A 19,608-nucleotide genomic window follows, 5' to 3' on the forward strand; every position below is an offset into this window, starting at 1 on the left:
TGCCTCCTGAGTGCTGGGATTAAAGGCGTGCGCCACCACTGCTTGGCTAGATTCATTTCTTATTGCTGACAAAAGAAGTAGGCATAGTTTCATGAACCTCAAACTACACACATGTACTCCTGGACAGTTCTGGAAATCACAGATCCGAAATGAATCTCATGGATTTAATGCTAATGTGTGTGGGAAGGGCCGCATTCCTTCCCAGGGCTTTAGAAAAAGAGTCACCTCCTCACCAGCTTCCAATCTAGAGGCAGATGTGTTCTGTGACTCCTTAAAGTTCAAAGCCAGGGATGTAGTATCTTGTCTTTCTGCCTCTGCCTCCTTGTTGGCACCATCACATGGCTGCTCCTTGACCCCCTTCTAAGGACTGTGTAGTTACATCAGGCTGGCCCTACTAATCCAGGGCATTTCTCCATTTCAAGATATACAACTTATATCTGCAGTGTCTTTTATCAAGTAAGGTGACTTGTTCACTAGCTCCGGGGATCAGGATGAGGACATCGTTGTAGGTTCCTGCTCAACCATCCACATGTGTGCAGCTCAATAGCCCAAAGGAAATGAGGTAGCCTGTGGACTGTGAGGACACGCCACACAAGTGGTACCCATGAATGGTGTGCTTAACAGGACAGCATCCCAGTTCCTGCTCACGGTCCTGAGAGCCCTCTCTACTCATCTTGGCTTTGTGACGAGGGAGGAGTTTTGTCCTCAGGATGCCCAGATCCAGTTCATTCTGCTGGCTCTCTGTCTGCACGCATGACCGTCTCCACGGGACACCAGTCAGGGCTGTGCTGACTCCAGCCCAGATCATGGGTTTCAGCAAGCCCAGGAAACTACCTCATATTTAGAGATAGCGACAAAGCCCTTGCTCTCTTGGGCTTTTGTTACAGAGAGTCTAGTGCCATGGAGGAGAGAAGGAACCCACTTGCAGGCTGTTACTCATTTGGGTTTGGTCAATTCTTTGAGAGATGCCTGGGCCCGCCTTCAGCCACTGGAGACAGGACCCCTCTGCCCAGCACTTCCCTCCGAGGTGGCTTTCTCTCCTTACAATGGTCAGGATTGCTGCCCGACGGTTAGTTATAAATAATAAATGATTTTGAAGATGTGTAGTAAGGTTATTCTTCATATATGTTGTTGTTTTGAGGCAGGGTGCCACATAGCCCAGGCTGGCCTGGGACTTGCTATGTAGGCCAAGGTGGCCTTTCTTCCCTCAGTCTTCTGAGTGTTGGAGGAACAAGTATGAGCCACCATGTCCAGCTCAAACTGTGTACATAGCCTTTTTAGTGTGTGTACATATGTATGTATTTGTGTATATATATATATGTATGTTGTATACATGTGTGTATGTGTATGTTTGCATGTGTGTGTGGAGGCCAGAGGTCAATATCAGTTATTGTCCTCGACCATGCTTCTCCTCATTTATTGAGTCAGGGTTTTTCCACTGACCTGGATCTTACAGATTTGGTTAGATTGGCCGACCAGCAAGCCCCAGGGACCCTCTTGTCCCCACATCTCAGCACTGGGAAAATGGCATGTACCACCGTGTTTTGCATCTTATGGGTGTGTGTGTATTCAGAATTTGAACTTATGTCCTCATGCTTGCTCAGTAAGCACTTATGAGCTAAGCCCCAATCCCTTTTAGGTTTTTAAATGGACAAAAACCATGCCTCCTGCCAGGTGTTGCCAAGTTTCCAACATCTCATGCCTGCTCAAGGCCAGCATCATGCTTTTCGGCCTTGGCACTCATGACATTTGGGGTAGGGCATCTCTTTGCAGCAGATGTCACCGTCTGATGCTCTGGAGGACATTGCAGTGTCATCTGCCTCATGCTCTGGAGGACATACAGTTCTGTCCCTGGTCTCTTGCCACTAGATGCCACTAGCAGCATCCTCTTAGCCATGATCATGAAAAAATATTTCTAGACATTACCAGCTGTTCCTTAGGGGACAACTTGGCAAAATAAAAAAAAATCCATTAATTTAGTCTTTAGCCCTTTGTTTTTAAATGAGAGTCTCCAATCCCTGTTTTAAGTCAATTTAGATGATCATGTAAATGACCCACCTCCTAGGGCTGCTGAGACGATTCCATGAGGTAATCTATATAATTTATGTAAAGTATTTTGCTTGCATGCGTGTGGCACAAAGAAATCCCCCAAGGGTCAGCTATCATTGTCCCTAAAGTTGAATGACTTTAAAGGACCACAGCGTCTCTGCACAGCCTGCCTGGGGTCCTGGCGGAGGACAGCCTTTCTGTGTGACTTTTATAATTTAGGATTCTCCCTGTGTCCACAACACACATCACATTAGAAGGGAACAAGGTGTAAATGCACCCTAGGAAATTCTAGAAAAAGGCAAAGCTATATCATTAGGGAAAGCAGGATTGCAGGGAAGGCAAGACCAGGATTGCAGGGAGGGATCGACATCAAAGAGAGCTCCCTTGATTATGGCGTGACTGTGCAGCTGGTATGTGTGTGCGTGTGTCTCTGTGTGTGTACTCACTAGTGCCGTAAGGGAGCATTGGATCTCTTAAAGCAGGAGTTCCAGGAGGTTGTGAGCCGCCAGCTCCATTTTCTGCTAGAACACTGAGCCCTCTCAACTACTAGTCCATCTCTCCAGCCTCCTTTAGGTTCATCCTTAGATACAGGAGTAAGCGCGTAGAGGCAGAAAACAGATGCTTGCCCATCTTAACCTTTTGAGACAGGGTCTCTCACTGGCCGAGGGCCAGTAGTAGTCTAGACTGAACCGACCATTGAACCCCAGGGATCCTTCTGTGTCCTCTGCCCAACATGGCAAGTGTGTGACCGCAGTTGTTCTGGCTTTTTAAATGTGAGTTCTGGGGGGAACTGAACTCAATCTCATGTTTGCAAGTCAAGCACTTTCCCTACTGAGCCATTCTTCCAGCTTTTTTTTAAAAAATATTTTTTATGGTTTATTTAACTTTATTTTATGTGCATTGGTGTGAAAGTGTGCAACTGGATCTTCAGACAGTTGTGAGTTGCCATGTGGGAGTTGAACCTGGATCCTCTGGAAGAGCAGTCAGTACTCTTAACCACTGAGCCATTTCTCTGAGCCATTTCTCCAGTCCCCAGCTATTTATTTATTTATTTATTTATTTATTTATTTATTTATTTATTTAATTTATTTATTTTACTGTAACAGAGGTTGTTCTTAAGGGGCCCCCTGCCTCCCCCAAACACAGGGTCATTTAATTTTGAAACTTACAAGATTCTTCTTGATTTAAGGTGTTTTTTTTTGTTTGTTTTTTTTGTTTTAAACTTGTAAGATCCTTACCTAATCTTATTATCATTTCTGGTGAATTAAGCCTAAAGTCACAGTCATAAAGGTTTCTGAGGAAGTCCCTTCCTTTAGATCTCTTTGCAGAGATTCGTCCATGTCAAAGCATAGCTGCGTTTGGAGCAGCAGCAGCAACTTGGCTTCATCGAGAGGGCACTCATGGAAGATTCTTGCAGCCCTTCAATGCCGTCAGTATCTAACTCAGATGGTAAAACTGACAGCAGTGATAATGTCATTTACATTTTTAAATCGCTCTCCATGCTATTAGTTTTATTCCCCTTTTAAAAGGAGGCCAGAGAAGGCTGTGCAGAGCCTTCCAGTCAATCCATCGGAGAAAGCCATCTATTCTATAATAACCGCAGATGTCTGGCATCTACTTCCATAAAGGAGGCAGCACTATGGTCAATGCTGGCTTCCCCGCTGACTCGCCTGGGGGGGCCTCTCTGAGCATCAGTTTTCTCATCCACAGAGTGAAATAAAATCAGGCCAGAGAAGAGCCCAGGGGAAAGAAAAGCTGCGAACATCAGAACTTTGATGCCAGGTCACGTGGCTCTGAATATTGTTTGGAGGGAAGAGGACTCAGTTTTGCTCCCAGTGCTTTCTGGTATCGGCCTCTTCTGCAGTTGTTGAAGTTTTATGGACCATGCTCTAAGGCAGGTGCTGGCAAGCACTACCTGTAAAGGGCCATGTAGTAAATGTTCTCAGCTTTGTCGGCCATGTAGTCAATGGAAATACTTACCTTTGCCATGGTAATAGCAGGCAGCTACAGACAGCATGTGAGTAAGTGGATTGGGGCTGTGTACTAATAAAACTTTATTAAAGCACATACAGGCAGTAGGCCAGATTTGGCTCCTGTGATGTAGTTTGAAGTTCATGCTCAAATTTTTAAAATTACATTGTGTGTGTATATGCATGTACATTCAAAGGTCAGATCAGCTTGCTAGAACTGATTCTCTCTTTCCACTATGTGGGTCTGGAGGATCCAACTCAGCTTACCAGACTTGGTGGCAAGCACCTTTACTAGCTGAGCCATAAGACATAAAACAGACCCTACCAGATTACTTCCCTTTCCCCAAATTCTTTTAAGTCTCATGGCTGAGGTGAGACTCTAAAGTCCATGCTTTTTGGAACTACCTCTACCCCCAAATCTTGCCAAATTTAGTGTCTTGAATTCTGTTCTTGGCGATTTCTTTTTGAGACAGGGTTTCTCTCTGTAACAGCTCTGTCTTGGAACTCACATTGTAGACCAGGCTGGCCTCGAACTGACAGAGATCCACCTGCCTCTGCCTCCTAAGTGCTGGGATTAAAGATGGGCAACATGGTTTCCTGGATTTTTTTTTTGTCTTGGTGATGTTTAACTGAACTTCCTGTTTATCAGTCTATAATTTTTAGTTCTATAAACTTCTTTGCTATCTTTTAGGAAGGTTGTTACCGTAAGAGCCTTCCTTGAGGCTCTGTTATGGTGGCTCACCAACACCCACCCGGACTTGAACTTCCATAGTGTCATCAGCACAAATACCGCCACTTCTGTATTCTGAAATTCGTTCCCCTCCTCCTTCCTTCTGAAGAATTCACCCAGGGAGACAGCACATGTCCGCAATGTGGATGGAACAAAGGGTTGTCAGGAAGCCCAGGAGCCTCTATGGCAAGAGTCCCCTCACTACGGTGGCTCTGACTCCCCTGTGCGTTTATTACCTGCAACTCCTTGAGCCTTTGATGTGAGTGGATTTCTGAGCCACACCTCTGGTGCTAGGGCTTCAGATGGAGCAGAGTCAGGGTATGGGGGGTGGGGGAAGGTGTAGTACAAGTTCCTTTGATGTTCTGCGTGCAGCTGGTGTGGGAGCCACCCCCATCCCTGTGGCTGATACCACACAAGGCTGACCTACAGGCTAATGCTGTCCATTAGCAAGTCAGCCACATGTACAAAGGCATCAGGGCGTCTGCTCATGAAGGAGGTTTTTCAGATCTCCAAATCAGGACTAAGATGCTGTTAGCAAAGCAAGGGGCCATCATCTGTGTTGCCTCACTGTTCATATGCAGTGTCCTTGCTTTCTGGTGTTCTAGCTCATATGAAGCCTGATGAATCCTTAGTCTCTTCTAACTCCTCCATCTCTAGTGCCACTCTCAGCTCCTCATCCTCTCCTGCTTGATTTCAGAGCATCCATCGCTCCCTCAAACTCTCACATAGGCACAGAGTTAGGAGGGCAATGAGGTCACCATGGCAGCAAGTGAAGACTGAAGAGCCTAAGCTGAGGGAGGGAGGCAGGGGTGGAGCTGATGGACTTACAGGGAGCCTTGAGGATTATGGGATGGTGGGGGTGATGATGGCATAGCCATCAGAGGTGGGTGGGAGGGGGGCAATGACACGTTCTGTTTGGAAGATGCAAGTCTAGACAGCCCGTGACACACCGTCAGAATTTCCCCCTTAGCTCCACCCACAGAACTCTGGCCCAGTGCAGAGCTTCACACACTGCAAATGTCAGATGTGGAAATGTGTGACTCATTGGCCTACCCACCCTGCCACCAAGGGCCCCAGAGCCTTTTGGGCAGCAGAAACTGACATGGTCAACTGTCAAGTCAAACCTGGACTAACATTCCACACATAGGAGAGCCTGGTAGCACACGCTCACTTCATTCCCTCATTCGTGTCTTAGCCTAGTGATTCCTCTACTCAAAGCGATGTCATTGCATCATTGCTACTAGCCACTGGGAGGAAGATGAGTTATACATTGTATTTTCTTCCCTTCCCTTCCCTTCCCCCTCTCCTCCCTTTCCTTCCCCCTCCCTTCCCTTCCCTTCCCCCTCCCTTCCCTTTCCCCTCTCCTCCCCTCCCTTCCCCTCCCCTCCTTCTTCTTCTTTGAAATGGGGCCTCTCTGTGTAGCCCTGACTGGCCTGGAAGTTACTACATAGACTAGGAGGGCCTTAAACTCACAGAGATCTGCCTGCCTCTACCTTTTTCAGAGGCCTTGATTAAAGGCAAAGGGCGCACCAATTCTTTGTCCTTGCTCAGGGGTTTAGTCCCAGCACTTTGGAGGCAGAGGTAGGTGGATCTCTGTGAGTTCAAGCTCAATCTGGTCCACAGAGCAAGTTCCAAGACAGGTTCCAAAGCTACACAGAGAAATCCTGGCTCAAAAAACAAAACCAAATGAGTTACCTTTCTTCTCCCTGGAACCAAATACCTCCCAGAAGCAACTTAGGGAAGGAACCCTGCCTGGCTTACTGTTCAGGGGACACAGTCTATCAGGAAAGCTACCACCCAGGGCTCAGTCTGAGGCAGCAGAGCCAGGAGGCACTGTCACAAGGTGTCAACCAGCTAGCAGAGAGCTCTTCCTGAAAACAGGAATGGGATGTAACCCTCAGGCCACTCCCCCACCAGCAACCCATTCCTTTTAGATAGGTCCTACCTCTTAAACTTTCCCCAACCTCCCCAGACAATGCCGGCTGCTGGGGACCAAGTGCTCAACCATATAAGCCTGCGCAGGACATTTCACATCCCAGGCAGAACAGGAATAGCTATGGCCTGGAGAAGACCAGTTGGCCAATTTTGGTGTATCTTTATTAGTTCTAGGCAAGTGGCATCTAGGGGAAATTTTGCTCGTTGGCTGGTTTGCCAAATAGCAGAGCCTCTTTCAACATCTTTGGCTGGCAGGGGACCATTCAGATACCTTTAAACGTTGGCAGGAACACTTTTACACGTGAGAGTTTCAACCACACAGACATCAACTCACGATTTGGGGGACAGACTTCTTTGGGAAGACAATCGGAAGAGACATGTGGTGCGCGGTGAAGTTCATGGGCACACACCTGAGCGTGCTGGGGTTCAGCGGGCTCACCTGATAAGCTGAGGAGAGAGAGGAGGAGCAGCAGCAAGCCGAGGCTGAGGTGCAGGGTCCCCGCCGCGTTGCAGTCCACTTTGGAGTTCTTGCAAGAGCACACCTGCACCCTGAGGTCTGTGATGTTCGCCATGGGCGGCTTCCCTGAATCTGTCACCATGATAGGCAGGTTGTAGTTCGCTTTGTTCAGGTTCTGAAGAAGGCTCACAAGGGCATGGGTGTCTGGAAGACAGGAAGTCCTTGTGAGAGAGGAGAAGCCCTCCATGGAAGCACAGTGAGTTCTGGGGCTTGGTGTGCACAGAAGTCATTGGGTGCATTACAGTCATAGGTGTGTTTGAATGAAATCGATTAATGTCAAGTAAAACATTTTGTTTCCTCAGTGGCAATAGCCACATTTCACACACTCGGTGGCAACAGGCTGTATGGGATGAGTGGCTCGGAGACAGTTTCTGTGGTTTGGTGCTGTAACGACAGACTCTATCTTGACTATCTTAAATGGAAATTTCTATGCTCAATTGTACAACACAGTCCCCCCCCCCCCCCCGTTACTGCCCCATTCCATCAGTGGTACAAAAGCGAACTCTGGTGGCATTCACAGCAGGATCAGTTCATTACTGGAGACAGGGTGGACACAGTTCCCGCTGGGGAGGGAATAAAGGGCGCTCCACAATTAGTAAGGCTGTAATCAATGTTGGGTCATGTTTTCCATTCTCCCCACCCATGCAGGAGGGCAGGGAGAAAGAGAGATTGCTTGTGACAGTCATCGTGAGAGGGGGACACAGGGCAATAGTGCTAAAGCCGATGATGAAAGCCAAGATCAGTGAGACCGAGTCAAGTAGTAGGAGGTCTGCAGCAAGCAGTGGAGCACAGGGGGCCTTTTACAAACCCCTACGACACTGTGCTCTGCTCATCAGCCCCTAACGGGAGTGAGGGGCCAGTAAGTTTCTTGCAGTGTGCTGCTGAGTGTCCGGAACACAGCTCTCATCGATGGGACAATGGAGCCAGGAGAGCCCTGGGAAGCAGGAAGCCCCAGCTGGACAAGGCCGAGACTGGGCTCCTGGCCTATGCCCAGCACAAGTCAGTGGCAAAGAAAGAATGCATGGGAGTTGACTGTTGTGATGCATGCCTGTAATCCCCAGAGAGGTTGAGGCAGGAGGATTGTCACAAGTTTCAGGTTGACTTGTGTTACATGGCAAGAGCATTTTTCAAGCTCTCAAGACTTTGTTTTTATTTATATGTATGTGTGTGCAGGTGCTCTCAGAGTTCAAGAGGGGGTCAAATCCCTTGAGCTGGAGTTAGAGGTAGTTGTGAGCCACCTGATGTGGGTGCTGGGAACAGAACCGGGGTCCTCTGCAAGAGGAGGAAGTACTTTTAATCACTGAACCATTTCTCCAGTCCTGTGAGTATCTATCTGTCTGTCTACTCCTGTGCCGTTTAAAGCAAAAAGAGAAGAGGAAGGGCAAAGAACCGGCTTCTAACTGGACACTCTACTAAAATGTAGGGAGTATTGGTCCAGGGAATGCTGGGGCACAGTAGTCACTAGAGTGAGGGTTTGTTACATAAGGTGAAGAGGGAAAGAAGAAAACAGAAGGCAGAACAGCCATGCTTGCGCTGGTAAGAAACTGACATTCAATATTTCTACAGATGGTTTTCTCACCCTGGTCAAAAATTACAACACTTTACACATACACGTGCATACACACGCACACACACACACACACACACACACCCAGAAATCCCATGGGCATCCCTGTGTGGGACAGGGAACATCTTTGAGGAAGGAGAACAGAAGTTCAAAGCTGAAGGAACAAAGGCTGGCCGTTTGTAGTTGCTGACTTACTGTTGATTTTGGAGATCTTCCAGACTTTATCAGGGACTGTCTGTTTATGAATCTCGAATTTGAAGGGGTCTGTATTGGGGTGAAGGTCCTTGTCTGACGCTCCCAAAATGACCACACTGAGGTTTTTGGCATCATCACAGACTTCAGCCACCGTTGGGTAAATGAAGGGAGCATTGTCGTTCACGTCCTCCAGGGTTATCAGCAGAGTCCCAGTGCCCGTGGCAGGAGGGTTGCCTGTGGGAAAAGGTGACATTAGTGAGCTGTGGGTGTAGCAGGAGGTTGGCTACCAAGGAGCTTTCTGTGATCGATACCTGGTGCATTTTGTATTTTATCTAGTAACAGTTTCAACTGGGTTGACAGTAAAAGATGACAGTTTTGCCTGAACTGTCCTTGAACCTGTGATCCTCCTGCCTCAGCTTCCTGAGTGCAGGAATCATGTGTGACTAGCCACACATGCAAGGCGAGTGCTTTGCAACTGAGTCACATCTCCACTCAGCCTGTGGGTACCAGAGATAGTGTCTTGCTTGGTAGCTTAGTTTGGCCTCCAAGTGACAATCTTCGAGTACTGGTATTATAGATGTGTGTCACCAAACTTGGTTTCCAGTGGTTACTTAGAAAAGTTAGAGCAAATTTGTAGGCCACAAGTTGTAAGCATGTAGATCCCCTCTATTTCCATAAAGATCAGATGTACTTCTTAAATCATAGTACATTACTGATGGTCTCCAAATGATGATGGCTTGACACAATTATTTAAATTTTTTTTATTACACTGTATGTTTGCATGTCTGTGTGTGTGTGTGTGCGCGCGTTTGTGCAGGTCAGTGGACTACTTGGGGAAATCAGTTCTTTCCTTCTCTCCCTGTGGGTCACAGGCACTGGATTCAGATCATCAGACTTGGCAGCAAGTGCTTTTAACTTCTCAACCATCTCCCCTGTTTACCAGCAGAGGTTTTAAAAGGGAGTTGTGGGGCTGAAGAGATGGCTCAGTGGTTAAGAGTACTGGCTGCTCTTCCAGAAGACCCAGGATCTATTCCCAGCACCCATATGGTGGCTTACAACTTTATCTATAACTCTGTTTCCAAGGGATCCATCACCCTCTTCTGGTCTCTTTGGGTACTGAATGCATATGATGTATAGAGGTATATGCAGGTTAAAAAAAAAACATATGCATAAAGATAATTTTTTTTTCCTAAAGGGAGCTGTGGAGCAACCTGACCTGACTCATTGTTAGAAAACAAGTTTGTCTGGATAGGAGATGCTGGGGTGCTGTCGGCAGGGAGTCTCCACAGCGGATTAAGAGGGGCATGATCTGGGCAGTTTGCACAGGGAAAATACTTTATCTTGGTGAATGGGGGCTCAAGTGAGGCCATCAGAGGAAGAGCAAAGGCTGCTGAGGGGCCACAGGTCCAGATCTGATTGGGCTGCTGGTCCCTGAAACTCCATACACCGCAGAAATGCAGGGCTCAGGAGTACCGCTGGAGCTCTTAGAAGACTTCCTGGAAAATTAGAATGCTAGAGGGCTGACCCTGACCATAAGGATCCTGAACCTTAAAGACAGATGATGGCTTTGGAGAAAACATAGGGGAGATGAACTGAGAGGAAAGAAAATGATCGGGAGGCTGAGGCAGGAGGATCAGGGTTTTTATTACTGTGATAAAACACCATGGCCAAAATCAACGTGGGGAGGAAAGGGTTATTTCATCTTATAGTCCATCGTTGAGGGAAGTTAGGGCTGGACCCTGAAGGCAGGAGCTGAGGCAGAGGCGCTAGAGGAATACTGCTTCCTGGCTTGCTCCTTAAGGCTTCCCCAGCCTGCTTTCTTACAGCACCCAGGGCCACCTGTCCAGGGGTGGCCACACCTACAAAGGGCTGATCCATTTCCCATCAATCATCAATCAAAAAATGCACCCAGGCTCACCCCAGGCCAGTCTGGTGGGGGCATTTTCTCCAGAGAGAGTCCCACCTCTCAGATGACTCTAGCATGTGTCTGATTGACATAAAACTAGCCTGCAGTGATGAATCTGAGACTTGCCTGGGCTACAGAGTGAGCCCTGCTTCCATAGTCCCCGTCCATTAGAAAAAGAAACCAAAATCAAAATGAATTCTCAAATCAAAAAGTAAATAGGAAAAAAAAGCAGTGGGATTTCACAAGGAGGATGTTCTGGGCATGTCTTGCTTTGTTTTGTTTCGTTTTTCGTTAGTCGGGGAGAAATCAGCTCGAAGGGAGATGAAGAAGGAGCTCTGAGCAATGAGAAGAGAGCCCTTCCTGGACCGCAGGGAATGGAAATGCATCAACACCCAAAGACGGATGCAGAATGAACATTGAGATGCGCGTGGAAAAGGAGCATGCGGGATTAATCATGGAGGGCTCTTCCGAACTGGGCACGGCGCTAACTTCTGCTTGAACAACAGCTCCAAAGAAATGCATAGTTACGCCACCGCCAGTTTCTCATTGTCAGTGCCAGCCATTTGGCCAAATCTCTTTGTTGAAAAATTATTTTTCTCCTTTTATTGAACTAATTGAATATCTCAGAAGAATCCATTTTATATATTCCCCCTCCCCCCGCTCTGAATATATTATGAAGTAATGTCGTTTGGGTAGAATGGATGAGAAGGCATTACGGGTGTCTGAAATATGGCCAGAAGAATTGGCCTCTTGTGAACTTAATTACAGGACTGTCTTCGGTTTCCCATGTGTCATTGCCCAGCCAGCTGGCGATGTCTTTTTCTCAGTCAGTAGAAGGAGCTTGTTTCTTTGGGTGAGAAGAAAAGACTGGGTGAGCCAAAACCCTTTCGGCTCTATCCTGCTCTCCTCATTCAAGTTATTTTAAATTCACTGTGTTTTCTCTATCATTGTGTGTGTGTGTGCATGTGTGTACACACGTGTGTGTGTGTGTGTATGTGTACCTGCACTGGAGTTACGGCACCTATGTGGAGGTCAGAGGACAGTTTTTAAGAGTTGATTCTCTTTCCACTGTGGTTTCTGGGGACTGAAGTCAGGCGGTCAGGTTTGCATGGCAAAGGCAGAGTGCCTTTGCCTCTTAAGCCACCTTGACACTTGCTTCCCTAGTTATGCCTGAGGAGGAGAGAAGTTACTCCAAAGTCCAGAGATATTCAGGTGCGATGCTCTTGCCAAGGCTGTTTGGCTCCAGGAATAACTGAAAGCCCTGGGGCTTCTGAGTATTTTAGCCCGTCATTTTCTTCTCTTTCTCTTCAGCAGCCCCCCACTTCCCATGAGACAGTTCTGAGTGAAATCTAAGAACTCAAGCTTGGTTAGGACAGTGCCTCTTTTTCATGGACTTCCCATTTTAATCGAAAAAGCCCCAGATTCAGTCATCTGCCCAGAATACATGTATGGCATACTAACATGCCGGTTACCCAGGATAGGTGTATGGGAGACCAGCCATGAGCCTAGACTCCTGGATGCACCTACAGAAGACTAGAGGGCAGCCAACCACTCCCTCAGGATAGACTGTGATTGACAGCTCTGCTCTCATGGAGGAGGTCCATGGCTATGTTCTCCAGAAAGGTCTGAGGAAGTCCCAGCCCTGAATGTGGCGTGGGGCTCTGGCTGGGTGTGTAGGGGCTTTGGGATTGATTGGGAAGCTAGAAGGACCTGTGAGATATGAGCCATTCCGGTCCTCACCGTGGTGGTAGGAAACCCAGTGAAGGTCACTGACCCTCATTCCAGAGGCTCATGGCTGCGTTCACACTGAGCAGTGTAGATACGTGGAGGGTTCTGCAGAGGATGGAAATGCCGAGCAGAGAGCTCAGCATGGGCTGCTGAGTTTAGGTCCCATTTGTGCACAGTGTCCCCTCTGGATAAACTACTGTCCTTTATGTTTAAATTTGGTTAATTAAACAACTAATTAATTAAATAGTGTTTTGTTCTTTTGAGAAGGGCTTACTCTGTATTCCAGATTAGCATGAAACTTATTACACAGCTCAAGTTGGCTTCGAACTCGTGATCTTCCTGCCTCAACCCCCGAGTGCTGGAATTACAGGCATGTGGCACTATGCCCGGCTTTATCCTTACTTCCTATGTCAGAATATTTATTATGTAGTTTGATTTTTTTTTAACAGGATCCCATTTCCACTAGGAAATCAAACAAAAATCTGTAAACTATGATCTGGGCTTATCAAAATGTTTATTTATTTATGTGTGGATATATGCACATATGTACAGGTACACAGAAGCCAGAGGGGGAGAGCATTGGAATCCTTAGAATTGGAGTTACAGGTTGTGAGTTTCCATGTGGATGCTGGGAATGGGACTCTGGTCCTCTGGAAGAGCAGCCATTACTCTTAGCTACTGAGTCATCTCTGCAGATGCTGATTATTGTTCTTATCATTTAGATATTATTTTGAGCTATTGTGTTACAGTGTACTTACACTCACTGCTTTTGTGTACAGCTCAGTGGCACTGGGAGCATCCACGCTGCCATGCGTCAGGCTCCTCTGCCATTAGAGCCTCTTCCCCTTTCCTTACTGCACCTCTGCTGGCAAGTGAGTGGTAGACCCGCTACCCTCTCCAGATCCTGGCAGCTCCACCCCACATTCTGTCCTTATGAATCTGAGTATTTTGGGTCCCTCTTGTGAGTGAAACCATTATCGGTATTGCTTATTTTATTTTTGCTTATGTGTATGTGCGAGTCTGTATATGAGTATATGTATGCATATATGAAGGCAGTGCCCACCCAAGCCAGAAGAGGGCAGCAGATCAGAAGCTGGAGTTACAGGTGGTTGTGAGCCACCACCTGTGGGTGCTGGTAATTGAACTCCCTTTCTCTTCAAGAGTAGCTAGAGTTCTCAACTGTTGGGCTGCCTCTCCAGTCTCCAAATCATTTTTTAAAAAAGCAATAGTGGCATTTGACTAAGTCATTCTAAACACACTTGAGATTTTTACTTTCTGTTCCCACTGGTTAACTGAGCTGACAACATACTAGGGACCCAGACCGTGCCACAGTGTTTTTCCTGTAGCTGGCCAGCATGCAGGGTCGGGACTGGCACCAAGGCCAAGCCTAGTGGTTATCGTGGGTAATGAACAGACTCCTTTACTAGTATCGTCCATCAGGTGGTGCTCTTTTGCAGCTATGAAAGACTTTCAAGTCTGTACATGTTCCCTAGAAATAACAGCGGGGTGTGAGTTCTGTGCAGGGCCAGTATTTGCTTAGAGAGCCTAGGGAGACGGAAACTGGGTCTGGTTTCCTTGGGATTCTGGGTCATGTGTCAGCTATGCTCAGAGTCATCCATTACTTTCTATATCAGACCATTTATCATGTGATTTTTATAGGATCTCATTTCAACTATGAAATCAAACAAAAATACCTGCTCCATGATTTGGGGAAGCTAATCCCCAAAGAAGAGGCCTTATCTTCCAGCAGGAGAGGGATGGGGGTGGGGAAAGCAGGGTGGTGTGCTGTATTGAGAGACAGGCACAGGTTCCCTCCCTCCCCCCTTCCTTCCCGTACTTCCTCCATTCCTCTTCTTCCTCTCCTTCCTTTTGAGAAGGGTCTCCCTTGGCACAAGCTGGCTTTGAACTCACTTTATAGCCACGCCTGGACTTGGCCTACAGATCCTACTGCCTCTGTCTCCCAGGTGCTGGGATTGCAGTAGTGTGTAACTGTGCCCAGCAAGTCTCTTTTTCTTTTTGGTAGTGAGGATGGAACCCAAGGTGTACCCTTTGTGGCTAGACAAATGCTTCATCACTGAGCAGCACCCCCAGATCTTAAAAGACCTCATGCATTTTGTTTTATTCATTATGTTAGCAAAAGAGGATTTTTTTCACTTCCCAAACACCAGGCCTTTTTTTTTTTTAAATTTTGGTAAGTTCCATTACTTTGAGCACGTCTAAGTTTTATGTCTCATAGATGAGACACACAGCTGAAAACATAGCATGAACCTAATTTAAAAAGGTATGTATGGCCGGAGAAAGATCAGAAGGGAATATATTAATATCCAAGTGGCAATTATCTCCTCAGGTAATGAACATTAAAATAATACCTTCCTCTGCTTCTAATTTTCTTTACAATAACTGTGAGGGCTATAATAACCAGAAAGGAAATGCCGGATTCAAAAGTTATGCAGGAATTAAAGATAGTTTTTCCAGTTCTGCACGGCTCCCTTTTCTCTCAGCCTTCACTTATTTTTACAACAAATTGATTTTCTAGTAAATTTATAGTCATGTAACCAGCACCCCTTCCGATCCTAGAGATTTTCATTCTCAAGAAGTGACTCTTGTCACTAACTCTCTACTGAACTGCTGGCCCTGGACAATTGCTAATCTACTTTCTACTGTTATGGACTGTTCTAGACATTTCATATAAACAGAATATGCAGAAATTTATTTCATAAGTTTTTTTAAACCTCCGTGTCTGTCTGTGAACCACTGTATACAGTGTCTGTGGAGGCCAAAAGGGGGCATCAGATCCACTGAACTAGAGTTTGTGGGTTGTGAGCTGCCGTGTGGGTACTGAGAATTTAAAACAGGTCCTCTTGCAAGAGCAGCTGATACTCTTGACTACTAACCATTTGTCCACCTCCAGTATGTGACCTTTTCGAGTCTTCTTTTGCTTAATGTATTTTTGAGGCTCATCTATGTTGAAGCCTGTCTCAGCCCTTTGCTCTTTTTTGATGGCTAAATCACACCCCAGTATATGGATAGATCATGCGTTGTCCATGTGTTCATTGCTAATGGGCATTTTCAATTTTTGCCCGTTACAAACAAGCCTGCTGTCAACATCTGCATCCAGGGAACCAGATTTGTACATGGGGGTAGTATCCTAAGTTCATGAGACCCCAAATGCAGCTCCCTTAGATGAACAGGGTCCTGGGGTAATTGGGCTGGTTTCATATACATAGAACAAAACCATGTGTGGAGTGCATATCTGTAATCCCAGCACTCAGGAGGTGGAGACAGTAGGATCAGAGGTTCAAGGTTATCCTCAGCTACAAAGCAAATTCAAGGCCAGACCAGGCATGCATGCACACATAGACACACTCACAAGCGTATATATCTCTTGTGTATACTTCAGAATGTCAGGATCACAGAACCCAGAAGCTAGTAGCTCCAAGAAGTGCCGGGAAGTCGTAAGTTGTCCTAGTCACTGGTCCTTGGTCACTGGTCACACGGGTGCTGGGGACCAAATCTATGTCCTTTGTGCTTGTACTACAAGCACTCTAGCAACCGAGCCATCCCCCCCGTCTCTGATTTCTGTCTTGTTATGACAACCCAGCAGGCCAGCAGCATTTGGCTTCATGATGCAGATGGGAAAACAGGCGGAGAGACCTTCAATCTCAAGGATGCAGTCACACTGCTAAGATCCCGAGGAGCTGGAGGGGAGAGCTAGCTCCACACAGCAGCTCCAGCCACTCCTTCTCTATCCCCCCACCCCTGATCTCAAGAGTCATTTGACTGAGTAATTTTCTCAGTGACAAAATTCCAGCAATTCCAACTTGATTGATATTTCACTGTATGTGACAGCAGGAGAGCTGATGGCCACGTCTGATGTTTACTCTTCTCCCCTGCTTTCTACAACAGCCGCAATGAGGGGTGTTAAGCTGGCTTAATTGGGGTGCCACTGTAACCTGATTTTATCCAAACTAGCTTCTTCTAAGCAGAATCAATCTGAATAATCTTCCCTGCCCTCACACTGTCTTAGGCTGATCTAAAATGACAGGGCGGCAGATCAAGGCCTGTTAATTCCCCTCTTATCTGTGATTCGGGCTCTTGTTCATAGCTCAGAGACCATGTCACACTAGGGCTGGTCAGTAGCCTTTCCTTTAGTCCGCCTAAACACACTGTATATATTTCACTTTGGAGCCAGCGTCCTCTTCAGAGCATCCGTCACACGGGGACTGTGGTGAAGGGCAGACTGGGATGTGGTATATCAAGAGTCTATGAAAAACCATTATTTTAGCCGGGCGGTGGTGGCGCACGCCTTTAATCCCAGCACTCGGGAGGCAGAGGCAGGCGGATCTCTGTGAGTTCGAGACCAGCCTGGTCTACAAGAGCTAGTTCCAGGACAGGCTCCAAAACCACAGAGAAACCCTGTCTTAAAAAACAAAACAAAACAAACAACAACAACAAACCCATTATTTTGGTCAATTAACACTTTAATTTTACAGTTGTTAGACACCCCATCTTGGTTTGTCTTCTCGGTAACTGTCTTCGTTAGGGTTACTATTGCTGTGATGGAAACCATGACCAAAATCAAGTTGGGGAGGAAAGGGTTAATTTCACATACTGTCCCATATAACAGCTCATCATCAATAGCAGCGAGGGCAGGAACTCCAGCAGGGCAGGACCCTGGAGGCAGGAGCTGATGCAGAGGCCACGAAGGGGTGCTTGCTTAGCCTGCTTTCTTTATAGAACCCAGAGTCACAAGCCCAGGGGTGGCATCGCCTACAATGGATTGGACCCTCCTTCATCATTCACTAATTAAGAAAGTGTCCTACATTAGATATCATGGAGGCAGCCTCCCAATTGAGGTCCCCTCCTCTCAGATGACTCTAGCTTGTGTCAAGTTGAGATAAAAATAGCCAGCATAGTAACCTGCACCCCATCCTTTATATATGGGCTCAAATTGCTGAGTCATGAGGCATGATCATGGATTTAGTATTCCCCCAGATGGAAAACGGGACATTTTTGGTGACTAAAGACTCCAGAGGCAATGAGGACTTCTTAAGTGGGCTATTTTCTTTTCACGTTCTCTACATAGTCTGTTGAAGTAAAACGCCTGCCCTGGGGCCAGGGAGATGGATCCATTGAAGTGCTTGCCACACAAACATGAGGACCCGAGTTCATATCTCCGAACCTATGTGAAAAGCCAAGCATGGCAGTGTGCATACCTATACTCTGAGCTCTGGGAGGGTGGACAGGATGGTCCCTTGGCTCACTGCAACTGCTCTGGCCAGTCAGTGGCCCATCCCCCCAGAGGACTGCATTTGATTCGGTCCTGAATGCTCCCTCTCCAGCTTAGTATTTTCCTTTGCAATTGTTATTCATCCCTTCCTAAGACAGGGCAGCGACTCTGAGCTTGTCAAAGTCTTTCCCTGGTGTCTCTGTACTCTGAAGGCACCATCTGAACTTTTTTAGAAAGTCTGGGTCATAAAAACTAAGCAACAATGTTCATCTCTGAAGACAAAATCCTTGCCAATATGAAAGGTCTGGCTTAGCAAAATAAAAGCATTTCAGTTACATGGTAATGATATGCTTAGGTAATTTGTAGCTCATTAAAATGGGTAACGGCCTAGAGAGGTGGCCCAGTGGTTAGTGGTGTTTGCTGCTCTTCTGGAGGACCTGCGTTCAGTTCCCAACACCTGTGCTAGGTGACTGTGGCTCCAGGGAATCTGGTGCCCTCTGCTGGTTACCACAGGTACCTGCACTCACGTGCACATATCTCCCTTCCCCACATTCTAGCCATTAAGAGGTACCTAAGAGGAACACTTAGTTCTGCCGTAGCCATTCTGATGTGGAGAAGCAGAGTTATGTGGAGTGCATTGAACTGCAAAGGGCCTCCTCTCCATTCTCTCTGCAGAAATTCCTCTATCCTTTTCTGCAGAGCAGGACCATCAGATGACAAGAACTGGCCGTCCTTGGACCCTATGATACTAGGAGACTAGGGCAAGGTGGTTCTTAGAGAAAGTGTGTGTGGTTAAAGCACCCCAGCTGACTATGTCTTTGTTCTGTCACCATGCATTTCTCTGCTTCTCCTCATACCTATACACATTTGCATGTGTGCGCATATGTTTATATGGGCCCAAGGTTGATACCAGGAATCTTCCTCAACCACTCTTTCACCTCATTCTTTGAGGCAGGGTCTCTTAGTCAAACCCAGAACCGCCTGATATGACTAGTCTTGCTAGCCAGTTGGCTCAGGGATTTTTCTCTCTGCCTTCAAAGGTGGGATTGCAGGCAGGTCACCAACCCCGCTTGGCATTACATGGATTCTGGGGATCCAAACTCCAGGCTGATTGCTTGGCAGCAAACACTTTCACCATCAGGCCATCTCCCCAGCCTTCATCCTGCATTTTTAAGGTTCCCATGGAAGCAGCGCAGCTCATGCATTGCAAATAGAAACTGGAAGAATGTTCCCACCCACCCAATACAATCATGCAGTTTGTCATGTGATGTGGTTAGCTTCGCCTGCCTGCCATTTTGATCTAGATTGAACCGCGAAGCTCATGGTGCTTTTCCTGTGCAATCTTCTGCTCAATGCTGTGCTTGTGAGGCTCATTCTGTTTCTGTGAATAGGTATGGGCCATTCACTTACTGTTTTTTACACACTCCTTTGTGTGAAGGAGGCATCATTTGTTTGTCTCTTAGAAGTGTGGGAATATTTTCTATCTTCTTGGGATGTGTGTATGTTTGTTATGCGTGTGTGTGTGTGTTATGTGTAAGCCTGAAGCTTATGGGGTCTCCCTTGATTTCTCTCCACTTTACTGAGGCAGGGTCTTGCACAATACCTAGAATTCATGTCTAGCTGGCTTCTTCCCCTGTCCACAACCTCTTGAGTGGAGGTGACAGGTGGCCACCAGATCTGCTTGGCTCTGTGTGCTTTCCAGGGATCTGAACTCGGGTCTTCCCAGTTGTACTTCAGTGAACCTTTTGACTGCCTTGCCTTGGGATAGCCTCCACATCCCG

At 46.9% G+C, this 19,608-nt stretch overlaps 1 protein-coding gene across 1 annotated transcript in view; it reads right to left on the reverse strand.

The window, feature by feature from the left end:
• The window catches only part of Cdh13 (cadherin 13), a 940,941-nt gene that overhangs the window by 2,416 nt on the left and 918,917 nt on the right, over positions 1 to 19,608 (reverse strand). Inside the window, exons 12-13 of the mRNA XM_057754115.1 lie at positions 8,964 to 9,197; positions 7,124 to 7,345 (exon numbers count right to left, since the gene is read on the reverse strand). Coding sequence (XP_057610098.1) covers positions 7,124 to 7,345; positions 8,964 to 9,197 — 456 coding nt within the window. The remainder of the gene's footprint in view (positions 1 to 7,123; positions 7,346 to 8,963; positions 9,198 to 19,608) is intronic.

This window comes from Chionomys nivalis, chromosome 21, assembly GCF_950005125.1.
Source record: "Chionomys nivalis chromosome 21, mChiNiv1.1, whole genome shotgun sequence".
Taxonomy (NCBI): domain Eukaryota; kingdom Metazoa; phylum Chordata; class Mammalia; order Rodentia; family Cricetidae; genus Chionomys; species Chionomys nivalis.